Source organism: Gambusia affinis, linkage group LG12 (genome assembly GCF_019740435.1).
Source record: "Gambusia affinis linkage group LG12, SWU_Gaff_1.0, whole genome shotgun sequence".
NCBI classification, from domain to species: Eukaryota; Metazoa; Chordata; class Actinopteri; order Cyprinodontiformes; family Poeciliidae; genus Gambusia; species Gambusia affinis.
This window is the reverse complement of record NC_057879.1, coordinates 16,828,578-16,846,389: the sequence shown is the minus strand read 5'-3', so window position 1 is coordinate 16,846,389 and position 17,812 is coordinate 16,828,578. Positions and strand designations below refer to the sequence as shown.

Sequence of the window (17,812 nt, the reverse complement as noted above, 5' to 3'; positions counted from 1 at the left end):
TGGATCTATACAAAGTCAAGGGGAATTTTCTTCAAAGTGTTCAAAAGTCAGCATGCGTTTGAACAAATCTCTATCACAATTCCTGGTAGGGTGTTGCTTTATATATTCCAACCTTAAATAGATATGTGCACGGCAGAATGTGTCAGCCACTCGAAGACCCCTGTGGAGCCCCTTGTCTCAGTGCATGGTCCACTGATCACTGCTTGGTACGCAGGTATGACAGAGTTGCTTTGTTCATCCACAATTGGGGGGTGGAGACAGCTCCACGCTCACCTAAAGTCCCTTCCCCCCCAAACCTCCCTGTGTGTATGTGTTCAGTTTTAGTCAAACTGGGCTTCAGCTTTCTGGATTTAATTTAAGAACAAGCACTTAGGCAAGTAGCGACAGGCGCCGAGTCCCACCCCAGGCATTGAACACTCAGCTTTGCTCAGGTTGATCGGCACACCTACATTCCTGATGCCTGACTGAGGCTGTGGTGGAATAAATGGTCAAACACTGACTGTCAATCCACCACAAATGTGTAGGTATCCATGGTAACATTTCATGGGAGAAAACAAACAAAGGAGTTCAACAGGGCACTTTAAGTACTTTGTATAACCTAAATATATAGCTTCAGATTTTGACATAATGAGTGGGTTAACATCAGATATATGATACCTCAAGTCAAGGAAGTTCAATAGTCATCACAGTCTAATTTTGTCTCCAGAGAAAGGTTGAAAGAAGGAGTTCATGTACAGAAAGCAACAAATCTTAAACTGAAGCCATTAATACAAAAAGTTACAAACATTTGCCTCTTTTCTGGCTGCTCTTTCAGACCACTGGACAAACACACTCCACTGTCAGAGTTAACCTTTAAACACTGTGCTTAAGTCGTTTTCTCCACTCCCCATCATTATTGCATGTAAGCCCTCCTAATATAGCTCTGCTAGACTGCCAAATGCATCCTCATTACTGCTACTGACTGCTTTAATGTGACTGCTTTAAGCTGCATTTCCGACAGAGTGTCATCACTCTTAAACAAGCTAGGTTGTATTCAGGTTTGAATTTAATTTAATTTTCTACCCATTTACTCAAGAATAAAAAATCTTCTATAAGCAATATGTAATAGCTATGAAACAGTGTACAAAGAGGAGGTCTCTCCCCATGAAAAACAATGGAAAGATGAAGCACCCAAAATAGAATTTTAAGAGGACTCTGGCAGACATTTTTGAACCCCATCCAAACTTACAATTCCCCACATGTTTCTCATTTGCTTGTCCACATTGGGGGAAAATGGAGAGGGGAAGTACCCTTCTGCAATTCTGCAAGCTGTAACTTTCTTTTGAGTGAATGATGGTCTATGAATGGAGAGTGGAGTAATAAAAGAATGTCCACACTCTTGCAGGACTTACCTTGATCTTTGTGGTAGTCTGTGCCTGCCAGAGTCTCTGTGGTGATTGGCTGTGCCTTATTATTCCCAGGCTGGGGATACTGGCCATTGTCTTTGTTATGGGGCTGCTGGGATTCACATTTCGGCTGCTCTTTCCTCCTGAAATGTCTGGTTATGAGCTGCCATAAGCTTTGTTCTTCCTGCACTGGTTTGGAAGATAATTTTGTAGGACACAAGGGTACCTCCATTACCTTGGTTTTCCCCCTGCTGTGGTACTGAATGTACTGTATGCCCCCATCGTCTGTGGGTTCACTTGAAGCTGAGAGCGTTTTTCCTGTGAGATACGAAAATGGCCATGGATGCATTGTTGTCTCCTCTCCAGAACTATTCATTTGAGAGTACTCCCTTGACTCCCCCTCAATCCCTAGATTGACTTTCTCACGTGGCCGATTCCTCCTGATTCGCAAACTGAAGCTCCGTTTTAGAGAGGTCAATGTAGTTTTGGAAGCATCTGATTTGTTGGATTTTATGAAAGATGCCGTATCCTTGTCCGTGTCTTTATTCCTATCTTGAGATGTCTTCCCAAACAGTTTCCAACGAAAGCCACCTTTAAGAAATCCTCCTCCATCATTTCCTGTGCGGTTACAGTTCATTTGGCTGTCAATATAATCATCAGAGCCTTTCTTTCGTAGTTCCAGTACCGTCATGCTAACAGGCCTGGGTTTCCAGGTCCTTTGTCGGGACCGGAGAGGCACATCTGCAGATCCTGATGACCTTTGAGCCAACACAGAGTTGAGGCCATCTACTACCCACAGTTCAGACTTCCTGCTCCTGTGCTGCTCGTTATTTTGCAAAACTCCTTCCCCTTTGCAGAGGTCATGGGCCTGCTGTTCTGACAGAACTGGGCCCTGGCCTGCCAAAATGCAAACACTACTTGGCCTCCCAAGCAGCTTTTCTTGATCCAGGTGAGAATCTCTTTGCTGCTCAACTGGGTTGCCATACATACTCATCGTTCTCCTGCTGAGCAAGGCTTCATTCTGTTTCGGCCTCCGTAATACGGCCCGTGGTAAAGATCTGTGCTCTTCAATCGTGGCATGACCCCCGTGGACCAGCCTTTCAACACGTACAGAGCATGACGGTGAACTCTGAATATGTTGCTTCTGGGTATCCGCCAGAGCTGTTAACTCTACCATGTCTCTATTGCATTTTGACTTCTTGGAGGGTTGTTTCAGAAACTTGTCTGTCTTCATTTTTCTCTCCAACTCCTCCTCCACAATTACCTCCTCTTTGGAACTTCCATGTCTGCTCGTGCCACTCAGGGAGGGCCAGGTGCCGAGTTTCTGTCGTGCTCTGCCCGGCCTCGGGCTGTTCTCCATTGGCACAAGATTCATTAGCTCTCCCTTTAGGTGGGTATCCTCCACCAAGTTGTTAGTGACCCACCCCATGTTGGGCTTAGACGATGCTGCATCTCTCTGTGGTTTTTTCAGGGTAATTGAGAGATGGTAAAAAGTTATCCCCTCCTGCTGTTGTCTTTCAGTGGCACTCCTTGGGGTCACATCCACAGTTCCACTGCTGAGGAATAGCATCACCCTTGAGTCAAACAGATCCACGCATATTTCTTCATTCACACACTAAAATAAGCATGAAAGGCTGGCCACTCTGCCTGGGAGCTGAAAGTCGGTTCATAAAGTCCTTCATTGAAGCCTAAATTCCTATGCCAGGCATAATCCTTCACCTCTGACATGGAAAAAAAACTTCAAACAAGTTAGTGCAATGCCTCACTGCCACCTGCATCCTCTGGCTCCTTTACTAAGCAGACTCCCAAAGGATTTTTCACTCTCCAGCGCCGGTACCTGTCCAGCGTAAAGGATTGTCCAAAAGAAAAACAAGTTCTTTAAGCAAGACATATTTGGAGCAGATAAAAAAGAAACTTGAATCATCCCCCTGTGTTCTTCATCCGTCTTTGTTTGGCAAGTTTACGAACCGCGAGCATTGCTTGCAGTTGGTGCAGACAAACCCCTTAATCTCTGAGTTCTTGCCATGTAGAGCATGAGGGAGTGTGTCTGTGTTTGAACTTTCAGCTGCCTTCCAACCCCTGGGACACACGGAAAACAAGGAGTGGATCCCAGGAGCATTGAACACACCCTCCTTCTTTCTCCAGAGCTGACAGAAACCCTGGAGATAAAACTAAGCATGAGAGCAAGCGACACATGAGCTGGTGTAATCAGACAATACTCCACAATAAACACATATGGATAGACACTTTGTGTTCTTCTGGTCACTGGCAAAACACAGCAAAGAGGGATTTATGTTCATGGTTAGTGGAAAGATAGAGAATAAAGTATAACAAACGATGATATACTTTGCACATTTCTACGTGTGTGTTTTACCAACTATACATGATCTACATAAATAAATACTAATATACACATACTGCTTAGGGTTTGCACACCAAATTGCAATAATTTTAACAGGATTTACTTCTGCATCTTTGAAAACCTGTGTTGGTAACATGGACTAACCATAAACCACAGAGCAGGCTTCAGGTGTCTCTGTCTGCAGCCTACACTCAGTGGGAGAGCTTAAGCTTAATTCCAAGATTGGACGACAGCTATTTATGGTGAGGAAATTATTCTTTTTAAAGCACTGACAGTAACTGTGCAGGAAATGCTGCTGTGGGCATCATATAAATTATGCTCTGTGCGTTGCAACATGACATGATTTTAATTTACCATATTTAATTAAAAAGTTTGAAGACAGAGCTACCTAAATAGTGGCAATGGAATTATCCAACATTTTAATTTCTTACCTTAATTTCATAACAGTGTGTTGCTTCATTTAGTATGCATGAAGCTGTGCGTTACAAAGATAATTGCAGAATGATAAAGCCAGATTCATCACACAAGCAACTGCTGTAATTATTGCATGGACAGAGCTGGAATACTGCCCCTCTGTGGTCAATTACGGAACAGATTTAATAATATAGGGGAAGAAGAAATCTATTTACATACGCGTTATCAATTAGGTACAAGTTTACTAGGAAAACCCTACGATTCCACCAAAATACTCACGCAATCCTCCATAATATAAAAATGTTTCTATATCTAATTTAAAATAACTACTTATCTAACTCATTATTGTGGTACTGCCTTTTATAGTCTTTTACAGTGCAGCAATACAACATATGGACTTTTAAAACTGTTATGTATATAACTCTACCCTGGCAATTGACTGGAATATAGGTGTTATGATGAAGGTAGTTTCCTATTTATTGATTCTGCACACATTATTGAAAAATTGTGTTCCAATTGTAAATTGTATTCCATTTTACTTAGATAAAATTAGTAAATTTGAAGTAACAAAAAACATCTTTCTTCAGAAATCTGAGCTGAAAAGTGGGAGGTTTCTACTATTTTGCCTTTTTTATTAACTTAGACTATTGTTGCCTTGCAGTTTAAAGTCCAAAAATAATTTTGGCCTCAGAAGTCACAGAAAACTTTAACTTGATACATTTTTAAAAGGTTTTACATTTCTTGGGAAAAACACAAGAAAGCAAAAGAATAAAAGTCAAACAAAAGGTAAAACATCACAAAATAAAAAAAATAATAGACAGCACATAATTTATAGAAACAAGAAGCTTTATTCTCCCACATTTGGCAGACCAAAACCAAAAGTTTATTTCAGTATAAATCAAAGGATCTTTTATCTACTGAAGTTCTCCAGCCAGCAATTTGCTGAACTCCCTTTTGCTACAGTGAGGCAATTATGATACAATGTTTGGTCTTGTGCTACAAGGTGGGCTAAACAGAAAGGTTTTAACACCTGCAAATCAAATGTTAAGCATCTGAATTATGTATTGGTATTTTACACATTAGACTGCTTCTTAATATTATCAACCATTGCAAACTGAAGTTAGCAAGTCACTGAACATAATTAGCAAATCCTACAGGTTCAGTTTGATTTCACTGAAACATCCGTATTTTAATTTCAGCTTTAATAGCCACCAGCACTTGTTCTCGTTCAGTGTTCCTTACTACAGCATAGTTAGTATGTTTGTATTTACCTTAAAACATATATATCACAATTGTTGCATTACTACAGGTAGCCCAAAGAAACAGTGGTACTTTTAACAGTACGAAAACCATGGCTTTAATTAAAAGTTGCAGCTCAATTGGTGCAAGTATGTTTTTAAGCATATCATTTCAAAATGTAATTTTCTTCAATGCTGCTTAATAAAGCTACCTGAAAGAGGCAGTTACACAAGGTTCTCTTCAGGAAAGTCAGAATGAAAACAAAACCATTTCAGAAATTCCCCAGCAATTGTTTACAAACAAGCCAAACCACCGAACATTCTTCTTGAGCAGGATATTTTCAGCATTAAGTTAGCTCTTGTTCTCATCTGACAGCTCGCTTGTGCAGATTTTACCTGAGACTAGAAAGTAGAGGTAGTGAATAAATTGGGTGTCATCAGGGAGCAGTATGTTCTTTCTAGACACTAGACTGAGAGGTGTCAAGTTCACCTCTGACTTCTAATGCAGAGCAGCATAGTCAATTTATGACCTTCAAAAAACTAGTTATAATTTAGCAATCCTACTGATTCTTTCCAACTGGGTTTTGACATTTTTGCTACTGACTGCTACTGTAGATATAATTTCCAGCAAATCAGTTATCTCCAGCATGTTTGTCCGTTGTTGATTTAGTCCAAAAATGCACCCAAAACTTTTTGTCATATATGCATTATACTGTGGTAGCAGTTTCCAGGAGAAGCTAGAGCAGTTACTAGACCAAGGAGGTCATGTGCTGTTGCTTCACTCTTGTAATTTGTAATACAGGTGTTAGCTAGCAGCAAGAATCACAGAGAGGATTACAGTTAATACACAATTATGGAGTTTATGTTGCTATTTTTCATCCATTTCTGGTTTTCAGCCTTTTAAATTATATCATTGTCAGCTATATAAAGCTCCCGAAAAATTTACTAGCTTAAGAATTACTCTGATTAGATTACAATAAAGGTTTGGCTGAAATCTCGTCAAATCTATCTATTATTATGATAAACTTTAAAATACCATTAATATAATTTCATAACATAATATTCAAAGTACTTTTTTTCAGAATTTCAGAAGAAAAGACACAAACAATGGCATTATAATCATGCCAGTGTTTGGGCCTTTTTTTTTTTCACTTTTAGGTAGTTTGTCTTGTGCTGACTTTTTTAAAGCGTCTTAGCAGAACAAGGAAAGTAATGCAATCTATTCACAAAATCTATTTGTCTCATCCAAACTGAAATCGCACATTGGAATAGACCCGGGGTTACTCAGAAGCTGAAAGGGAAAAGTTTCAGTACTACATCGATTACCTTCAGAGGTTAGGAAATTTCTAGTGGTGTGATATTTCCAAAACAATTATTAGGACAAAGCAGGGAACAGATATGTCTGAACAGCAGATGTAACAGAATGACAGCCAGGCTGCACTACAGTGTTTATATGGGGACACAGACACTATGAGCGACAAACGTCTGGCAGATTGCATGATGGGTCCAAGCCACATGAGTAAAGCCTGCTAACCCCCTGTCAGAATCAGAACATGAGTCAGTCTGAGGAACACAGTCATGCACATATGTGTGCTCGTTCACAAAAATGGTCACGTCGGAAGCTGACACGAGAATCTAGGTGGCCCCATGTGTTGCACAATGCTGTCTAGCTTCCTGCTAAAATAATGTTGTAAAACCTGCTCTGTTTTGTTTTGAAAGTGACGGTGACTTGATTTCCACATAAACAGCTGAACTGTGATGTGTAAATGTGTTATCTCCTTACAGGAAAACATATACAGCGCATGCCTTCCACATTATTCAGTGTTTAGTGATGGAAGACAATTTAGCGCTAAGGCTTGTGACAGTGACTCACTTGATTTAATGAGAACAAAGCTGTTTATGGCTTTTCAGAGGTATTGGTATCTACTTTAAATACAGCGCTGTGTGAACATGTGAATGTGAAAAATTCAAAGAGGAAGCCGAAATGGAGAGACAAGAGGACCTCATTCACAGAAATACACCTTTGGTGACGAGGTGTCTGGTTTCACTGTACGGATTCATAAACTGCGACTAGCGTCATTTGACACCAGATTCATTAACTTAAATGGTAATCAGCCATTTTGTTTGTGAGTTTTAAAAAATGTTTGATTTAATTTGCCAATATGAAAGTTTTCCTTTAGTCAGAGACAGTTACATACTGGGGTAAACAAAATCTCTTATGAGGAGATCAATTTGTCAAAAATGTCCGAACTTTGATCCAGAAATGAAGCCACATCTGCAATGAATTAATTCTGGTAAAAACCCTGAAGAGATCCAAGCGGTCTCTTGGACCCCTTGGTGTCTTGCTCACTACCATTTGTAGTGAAATGAAGCCACTACCATTTGTAGTGAGCAAGCTCACTACAATTGGCAGCCTAATACAACCAGTTAACCTATTTCTATTCATTTAATCCATTTGAAGCATATGTTCAAAACTTGTACAGCATGAGCACCACAGTATTAATTTGATACAAACCATCAGAAGTCCAAATAAAGATTTGATACCTGGAACTTTGATTATGATTTAAATCTGCGGCAGCTATAGTGGATTTGTCATGGTGGATTGGCCACCTTAATAGTTCAAAAGTCAAAATCTGTCTTTAAACTCAAGTAGAAAAAAAATGTGCTCCTATTATATTTTTCATATAAATATATATATATATAAATAAAAGGAAGATGTGATTAAATTTATCCAAGCTTTCATATGTCCCAAAACATATGATGTCACTGAAAAATTACATCATATGTTTTTAAAGGTTTCATATGGTGACTTTTGGAGTAGAAATATAAACTCTCAACTGTTCATGCTCTGGTTGCATCTTTTTTGAGTAAAATTAAGAACAAATAGCAAGATATGGAAAATGTAAAAGACCTACACTAAAGGTAGGTCTTTAGTGTAGACCTACCTTTAGTAGGTCTACACCTATTAAAGGTCATTTAACATCTTGGCCAAAATAAATGCCACTTAATGGATTGAAGGATCAGCAGAGTATTTTATATATACAGTTATTTATTAAATAAAATAAAGTCATTGCAATGTTAAATCCTTTGCCAATACCTAATCTCTAGTACCATCAACATTTAAGCAATTATTTCCTTTGTAGTATGGAACATCAAACAACATTGTAAAGGAAGACACTGAAATTTATTCATAGCTCCACATATTTTGGTTATTTCATATATTTGTAATGTAAAGTAAAGAAAAGCAAATAAAGAAATACATATATATGTAATAACCTTAGGTGACCAATTAAAAAAGGGGGGATCTGAAGAGTGTAAGCAGAGTGGGGTATGAGGTTTTGTACAAGCAAACAATTAGGATGTACTGAAAAGTCTGTAATTTTTCATATTCACTCCTCTGTGGATGACTTGGAAACCCACAAAAGCAAAACACCTTGAATCGTGTTGCAGTTGTAAAATGTGTGGAGGAGAAAGTGTAACCTTTCTGCAACTGTGAGAATGACGTGTAAAGCAATAACATTACAATGTAGCACAAACAAATATATGAGCCGTTTCAAGAATTGTAATACAAATCTGACAAGGAGATGAGGTTTGTGAAAAATTCTGCAGCCACACCTTTGCATTGGCACGTGACGCAGAAGACAAGTAAACAGACAGGTATTTAATATGATGCCTGTGAAGAAACATAGTCTCATGCCTCATAACTCGACCACAACTGTAATGTTTCTCCATCAATTCATTCATTAACTTCAGATCTAGGAAAAACTAAGTAAAATGGAAAAAAAAACAAGGATGTAAACACAGAGGATTGTGAGATAGAGTAGGACACTTTCCGCCCACATAAGTGGGAAAGAGCTAGCGATAGCATCTATTTCAGGGGTGGAAAGCCTCCAAATCATGTAAAGCCAATGAAGTACCTAATTTTCTGAAAATACATAAAGCAGACTAACTGATAATAGGAACATTTATTTGGACAATATTTAAATAAGATAAAAGTATCTCTTTAAATCCACAATTTTGAGCTCTTGTACACTCACCAACCACTTTATTAGGTACGCTACAGCGCTTGTTAAGAATTTCAGAAACGTTCTATCTACATGGATTTTTCTGCACAACCATCTCTTAGGTTTACATAAAATGATTAAAAACATAGAAACGATCCAGTAAGAGGCAACTGGGTGAAAAAAAATGCCTGGTTGACCAGGGAGGTCAGAGATGAATGGTTAGACTGGTTTGAGATGACAGAAAGAAAATAGTAGCTCTAATAACAACTAGTAAAGTTAGTTAAAATATGATCTCAGAATTTGGCATAAAAACCATAAAAAATACAGATTCATCCTGCTACAGTATATAGGGAAAATTATCTTAATCATCAGGCAGTCAGAAATCTGGATCAGCCCTGTAAAGTTGGATTGATGCATCTCTAATTTACACAATGGAAAACCATAATAGGTGCATCTGCGATGAATTAATCTATGTACGGGAACACACAAAATCACACAGTGAAGATTTACCCCCTTCATAGAACTGATTACATGAAATTACCAATCCTACTTACACCCTCCACCTTTGTTCACTGATGCTGAATTAATATCGGCAAATGAATAAGCCAGAAGCCTCACACATAGACGCTGAGTGGCTACAGACTGCAAGGAAAGTTTATGATAATTATGCTTGCAGTAGTGGTACTGAGCGTGGGCATAGAGCTTTTTAAAATTCAGCTGCACTAGCGACGAGCATACGTCACCATTGCTCCACTGCAGAGAAAATGATAGGTTCCAGGACGTCTGTGGGAGGCTGTGAAAAAAAATTCCAGACACTTCTGTCTCTGAAATTCAAGTTTTCAGGGAAGAGCTTGCGCATTTGTACAGTGTGTGTAAAAGAAATATAGAGATGGAGAATGGAGGATACTGAATGAGAGAAGGGGTGTGTACAGAAACTGTGGAACCTCTGCTACTATCAACATGAAGAAATCTGAAAAAAGAATGTTTGGCATTCAGGAATCCACATAAAAACATAACACTGCAGGATTTTCTGTTACTTATCTTCAACAAATATGTTTTACACTTGTTTATATTACAGTGACCCTGCTGGCCGATGTATTAGAATCCCCTAACGCATCATCCAAAAATATTCAAGGTGCAGAAAGCTTGGGAAGGCTGGGTTTCATACTTGGCTTGGGTGAATGGAACAAACTGGGGCAGAGAATGGAAAGATGAAGGCAACCAAATGGTTGGTAAAAAAATGACAAAATGACCACAAAGAGAATGTAGGAGGAAGCTGAAGAGAGGCACAGAATTTGCAGGCAGGTTTGTGTGGGTTGGTGGCTCCCAGTCCTCCACCTCCTCCTCTCCATTTTAGCTTACAAACCCCCGCTCACTTCTGTTGTCATCTGTGAAATCTCGCCTTTCCTTTCATGCAAATTTTTCATTTTGTATCAAAATCAAACCGATTAGTAGTAGTAGAAATGTTAAAATGAAGTTCGATACAGTGCCTTGCAAAACTATTCATCCCCTTTTAACACATTTACATTTTATCACATCACAACACAAATCTCAGTATATAATAATTTCTTTCAAAAATAATTCTCAAAAGCTTGCCGTGAATTTGCATTAAGCACCTCTGAGTCTGTCCTTTGTAGAATATTATTATGCCACCCTCGGGTGTTTGTCTTTACCACCTTTGAACACAGAGAAACTGAAACTTTTACCAACTCCTCTTCACAAGCTACCTCAAGCTCAGTAACGTGGGAACATAAAACTTTAATCCTTGCCACAGACTAAAAAGGGTATTCAAGTCTGGACTTTGACTGGGTCATTCCAACTGTTGCTTTGAACTAAACCAGTAGAGTTTAAAGTCAGTCCTCAAGAGCTGTGACCCGTTTTAGATATTTTCCTATTAACACACCAGAATGAAAAGAACGGGTAGTGAGCATGTCCCTGGAGAACTTTCTAGCATGTTGTAGTGGAGCCATTTTAACCACTAATGTTGGAGCAAGAACACATCTCGGACATGAAGGACGCCACCCTTAAGGAATGACTTTAGACATCACTGATAACCTTAGGTGACCACTTAAAAAAAGGAGGGGATCTGAAGAGAACCCCCCTGATCTTTTCAGATCCAGCAATGGACTGTCCACTGCTGTTTGGACAGAATGTATATGCCTACATTTCATAGCAACAACTGGAGAGCATTGCAGGCACCTGTAGTTGTAAAGTGACAAAATGTGAAAAAGTTCAGGCAGTAGAAATACATTTTAAGACATTGTACAACATCTCACCTGTCATCCACTACTTGACTTTCAGCTGCCTTATTGTTTTCTTCTGCAGTTGTTAAAATAAATAGAAGTGCCAATCACAGCATCAACAGATACCAAAATGAAGACATGTTCTTGTGTCAAAGCAGAATAGGTCAACCTGCGTTCTATTCTATTACCCATCTCTCCTTCCCTCTGACGCAAAAAGAGGCTTTGAGAAGTTATTTACAAACACAAGCCATTTAGGATTTAATTCTCATGTTTGTTGCTCAAAACCACAAGTGTGCCATAATTCTTTTCCACATCTACAGATAAATCGACTGTTTATTGTCCAATTCGGTTCTGTGTTTTGCTAATTTTGTTTCCCCTGAAAAGAAAAAGAGGGCCATAAATAGCAATAGAGCACAGACTTTCTATAATTTTTTACACCTTTTATTTCCATTCCTCCAATGCCAAACATACATTTGAGACAAGGATCCCTGAGCTTAGGACACAACTGTTTAAGAAAAAAAGTCAGAAAGAACACCATTCTTCCCATGACTGCGCTCCAATCGTTGCTATGAGCATAACAATTTGGGACAGCTGTTGCCTCCACTAGCACCAATATTTGCTTCTATTAGGGAGATGCAGTTCAGAAACCTCAGGTTTACAAAATACAAACTCTAAGCCGCCCCTTTATTTTGCAGCGCTCGCTTGCTTCCTGAAAGTAATTATGCAATCAGTTTTCAGCAGATAATAGCTCCCGGGCAGTGATGCTCCATTGTTTCAGTGTTCAGCGTGGGTTTAATTGTTGTTATGTTTGTTAAACTAACATATCTGTGACTGATGATCATCTGAAAAAATATCTCTGAGATTTAGAAATGGACTGTTAGTCCACATGTCCAGAAGCTGAAGTTAAAGGGTCCTTAGCAGAACCATGGTAACAAACCTGTAGCTGAGACGAGAGTAAGGAAAAAAATAAGATGAAAAATCAAAACCATTAAAGTGCAACACAGGCAAGCAACATCTCTTTTGCCTTGCTTTTAAAGTGGGTTTTGAGAGTGAAAGTGAATAATCTGAAAGTCATTAAAGGTAAACCCATCACCGCCTCTACAAGAAATGGCAGACCATCAATATACATCAATTCAGTTAGACAGCCAGACAAAAAGCATTAGATTCAGTACAGTCTCAATATGCAGCAGCAAAGTGATGCAGACACCAAGGATGGAGAGGTCAAATCAAACATTTGTGCCCTAATTGCTTCTCGACAGATTTAGCTGTCAGAGTCAATAAAATGCTGCCACTTTACACGCTCCCTGTGACATTTTTAGGTCACCTCATCACATCATTTGTCCCCACCAGGTACATCGGAGGAGGAGAACAAGATATCCCATCTTACTATTTGCTTGCTACAGAGCAATGTAAGCACGACTGGCAGGTCAGGATGAACCTGAACCAGATGCAAAAACGCTGAGTGATGGCATCTGTCAGGAATTTCCTACAATTTACCTTTTACATTATATCAAACAAGTCAGAGTTTGGTAGGAGAATAATGGATGAGATGAAACTTCAACAAATAAGAGGTAAACTATTTCCAGATACACAAATATGTTCATCAGCTCATCAATGTATTTTTTTTCTTTGTCAGATTTTATAAAAAAAAAAAAAAAAACACGAGAAGATCAAAAATGCTGATCAATGCTGCTTCAAATCTCTGCAGGGAACCAGAGTATGCTGAATACACAGTTTTTCAAAGTCGTGCGTTGTTTGATTGCAGAGGCGTTGTCAGGTTTTGACGCCTCCTTCAGGGAGCAGAAAATTTTAAAAACATTTCCAGAAGACTAAAAGCTACCAAACTCACTCTTAAGGAAAGAGAAGATATTAATAACATAAAAACAATTCTAAAAAGAATGTTTTGCTGAATTGATTTAACATTACTTAATATTTTATATATCAGGTGTTTGAGAAGAAACTGTTGTATATTCAACCCAAGGGAAAAACGGATCAATGCACCTCCATGTTATATTCTCTGACACCCATCAATTCATATCACTGTCTCTACAGAATCACCACAAAACTAAGCATCCTCAGACTTGCATCCAAACCAGAGGCCGCAGGACTTTCAAACTCTTACAAGACATCTTTGAAATACAAGTGAGAGCTCTCTCCTTTGAAAGTGCTGGAACCCAGTCAATGTGCTATAACTAGAAGCTTAATTTAATTATTTCTGCAGCTCTGCAGGGAGGGTCCACATTGGCAGCTTCTGTGCAAGTAATGTTAAAGGGATAGTTCAGGTATGAGCGCAGTGTAAGACTTCATTAATGTTGTATAGAACAGAATAGAACAAAACTATCCTATATTGTCCCACAGTGCAATGGCAACAAAGTGACATGCATTTGAAGCATGTATATTCACACACTGATAAACATAAAAATGTATTCAAAAATAAATAAGAACATAATTAAGAAGTAGCTGGACATAACCTAATAGTAGATAAAGGATTATGCTATGAAAAAACAATGAAAAGTGATTTTTGTAAGCCATGGCAAAATATTTAGCAATGTGATTGTGTTCTATGGACTTTATTTCTAATGAAATTTGCAATTACCTCTCACAACTCCACCTAAAATATCCCTTTAATATATTTTGAGTAAAAAGAAGAAAGAAGCTGTTGGAAAAAAAAGTCAATTTTGCATGACATGCTGAGATGTGTTTATGGTTTGATGGAGGTGCGAGTGAGTGAGAGAGAACGATATTTTCTGCAGATAACAGAAAGGCTGAACAAAATACATTACATGCTGGAGTTGGAAATGTTGGCAGCCTTTTGGAAGTTTGAGTTGAGGATAGATTATACATTAGGCATTCATGATTAGTTAAACATGTTGGCCTAAATATCTTCTAATTTTCCTTAACTAAAAAAAAATGTCTGGTTGTGATATGTCAAAAACTCAATTACTTCAAGAAATTTATGTTTTTTGTTATATTTTTCACCCAAGGAGGTCAGCATTTTTTCACCTGCACAATGCATGCTGGGTTGGGTCTGTTCCATACCTATATGTCTATTCTATAAACAGGATGGCTAACTTCACCCGCGTTGTTATTTTGTGTTTGGTATAAAAAATATGTTCAGTCCACCTTGAGTTTAAGCTTCATGAGAATGGTGCATCATACATCTAGAAAATTTTTTATACTAAATCGTCACTAATTTCAGCAACTGAGATATTTTCAGCCATTCATATTTTTTTGAAAAAAGCTGCCACACACAGGCGTTTGGTGGGTAAAGTGAAAATGCTGCACTTCAAATGCTAACTCATTGTATGTGAATGCCACATTATTAGAAATGTCAGTATATTACATTTATTCTCTGCCTCTAAATTGCATTTAATGGAATCATTTTGTATGCAGAGCATGTCAAAGTACACACTATTATTAAATATTAAAGCCCCATTGATATTTGAAATGTTAGAATTTGCTGCAGTCCCAGGCTCTGCTTTTGTTCCAGACTACTAAGGTTGCTCATCCACTTTCCTTTTGTGTTCCCAAAAAGACAGAAGCAGCCTAATGAGCTGAGAATTTCGTTTTGGGCAAGTGGAATCTAACCTGTAGCCACAGAAACCACACAATAATGTGATCCTCCCTCTGGTTATTCCTCTTCTTCCTCCTCCTCCTTTGTCCTTCTGCATCTCCTCTCCCTATCTCAGTTCTACCCACCCACACGGTCCATCCTTGCTGAACACTGCATCATCAGCCTCTCCAGAAGAAGGGAGACCTGTTCTTTAACTAGATTAAAACAAACAGCGACCCCCTTCAAAGCTACCACAATGTATCTGCCTCAACTGCACCCACACCTATTCTTCAGATAGAGCCCCTTAATGTGATTCTCAGTTATGTAATCCTGCATGGTAAAATACTGCAGACACACAGAGATTAATGAAATTCAGGGAAAGGCCCCCCGACACATCCTGGTCTACGGGTGAAGATGATAGCATTACTATTTTTACTCAGGCATCTCCACAGGTACTATTGTTTCTGAGGTCACATGACTGCACACCCCAATGAGAAGCACGCTGCTGCAGTGCACTATTTCTGGGTGCCTGGTAGGAGGAGACAGGTGTGTGTATCCTGTGGAGGTAGAAACCTGCTGAAAGGTGTTTCAGCATTTTACTGTTTCGTGTGGAAAGATACCATATGGCATAAAAAAAAACTAACCTGGATTCCATGCCTCCCACAGTTAGTCAAACTCTAAATTTTAAATAGTCAAGGTCAATGTTTGGGATCAAAGGTAAAGGCATATCTGGTCCGCTGCTTGTTTCTAAAAGATGTGCCATTTGTCTGGATAAAGTCTGCATGCATGGCCGTCTGGCCAACAGGGTCACGGTCGACCACAACAGGACCCTGTTTGTCTGAAAATCAAACAGCACAACCCACAGTGTACTCTTTTATATTCCCTATCTTCCTCATTAAAATCATCAGCTCCTCTAGTTATGCACAGTTTTTTTTTCCCTTTAATTATGACCTGTTTCTTAAGCATTTTACGCATCTTGTTTGTGACCTTTCAACCCTTCAAATTAAGCATGAAACCGCTCACAGTGATTTTTGACCATAAAGGGTGGAAATGAACCTCAGAGTCTGCAATATTCGACAAAACCTTGTGTGAATAAGTGATAAAAAAAAATCAAAGCATGTGCTTTTCAAAATTTGCAACAGAAAAATCTTATAGTACTGTTCAGTCTATCAATTAAAATTGGAATAAGGACATTCATTGTTGTTGCACAAATGAGTGTAGCACAAGATCTAAAAATGTACTTCCATTTTGGCGGTGCCTGAGTCACAGTAGATATGAGCGCTTTTAGTTTGAGTTGTTTTGAATGGCAAAGTTCAGCTAAAACCTGCCAGTGTATATCTGACCAGCCACAGCTCTCAGGCACCAATAATTCCTTAATAGAAAAGTGACAAGAAGAAGGCCATTGTTGAAAGAACTGCTGGTCATGCACGCAACAAATCTGGCCATTATGGAAAAGTTTCCAGATTGTTGAAAAAACGTCCACAGAAGCTGTTTGTAATTCACTGCAAGCCATTTAGCAGACACAGATGACATGTGGAAGAAAGCCCAGCGGTCAGTCGAGATAGAAATTAAACCTTTAGCCAACTTTCCACATGTCAGAAAACTAACAGCACACCACTCTCAACACACCATCTTGTGGTGAAACACTGCACACACCGCCTAACATCATGATAGCAGCACTATGATGACTTTCTTCAGTAGGAGCAGAGAAGTTGGTAAGTTAAAGTTGATGATGGAAATGAAGAAAGTGTAAGTAAATTTGTGTGGGGAAGCAAGTGACTTCAAGGTTGTGGTGGCTGTACAGCCAGGGTGGAATGGCTAACATTAAACCATATTTAGGTGTTGAAGTGGCCCAGTCAAACTTCAGACCTAAATCCAGGTGAAAATTACATGCCAAGACCAGTAAATTAATGTTCTCAGATCATTGAAATAACTGGCAAAACCGCTAGACTCAAGATGTTCAAATACTCCAAAGAAATTGAAGCAGTAATTATAGCAAATAGCTATTCTGTATAGTACTGACTCAGAGGTTCTGAATACAAATGCCCACCAAACTTTTCAGATCTTTATTCTAAGTAACCGATGCCAGATTACTGCTAAAACCGCACATTACACCAAAAACTACAAAGAATGCAGTCATGGAATTTGGGACAGTCGAGGAAATGGTGCAACCGGAGAGAAAACATGATCAAAATTGAATGAGCTCTAATGAAATTATTATAAGCAGCATCTGAATGAAAGGGGCTTTCAAAACGTTACATAACACAAAAAAAATACTGTCCTTCTATGCAGTCAGAAGAAGAGCAGACCTGACCAAACAAGTTTCACCACAAACTGTTTATTTAAAATAGACATTTTTTAGGTTCATGGCAAACATTCAATGTATCAGGATAAATAGGTGTATTTTTAATGAAACATTTATTGTCAGTCAAATAATAGATGAAAATGTAAGAGCTGTCGAGATCACAAACTTCATCTTTAATCAGGAGAAAAATTTTCATTTAAGCCAGTTTATGCCGAAATAAAATCCCAAATAATTGGAGTGGTGACTGGGGAAGATCAAAATTCTGTGTATTTTAATGTGATACAAGGGATGTGTGAAATATTAACATT

The 17,812-nt window shown here is 38.6% G+C and overlaps 1 protein-coding gene across 6 annotated transcripts in view; it reads right to left on the bottom strand.

The window, feature by feature from the left end:
- agap3 (ArfGAP with GTPase domain, ankyrin repeat and PH domain 3) overlaps positions 1-17,812 on the bottom strand; it is a 141,198-nt gene that overhangs the window by 79,124 nt on the left and 44,262 nt on the right. For 2 of the 6 annotated variants that reach the window (XM_044133360.1, XM_044133362.1), the window contains exon 1: positions 1,392-3,497. The exons of 2 other annotated variants lie outside the window; for them this stretch is intronic. In XM_044133360.1, the coding sequence (XP_043989295.1) occupies positions 1,392-2,955 (1,564 nt within the window). In that variant the 5' untranslated portion in view covers positions 2,956-3,497. Of the gene's footprint in view, positions 1-1,391; positions 3,498-17,812 lie in introns of those variants that run through there. 2 more of the 6 variants (XM_044133357.1, XM_044133356.1) reach the window with 2 other exon arrangements.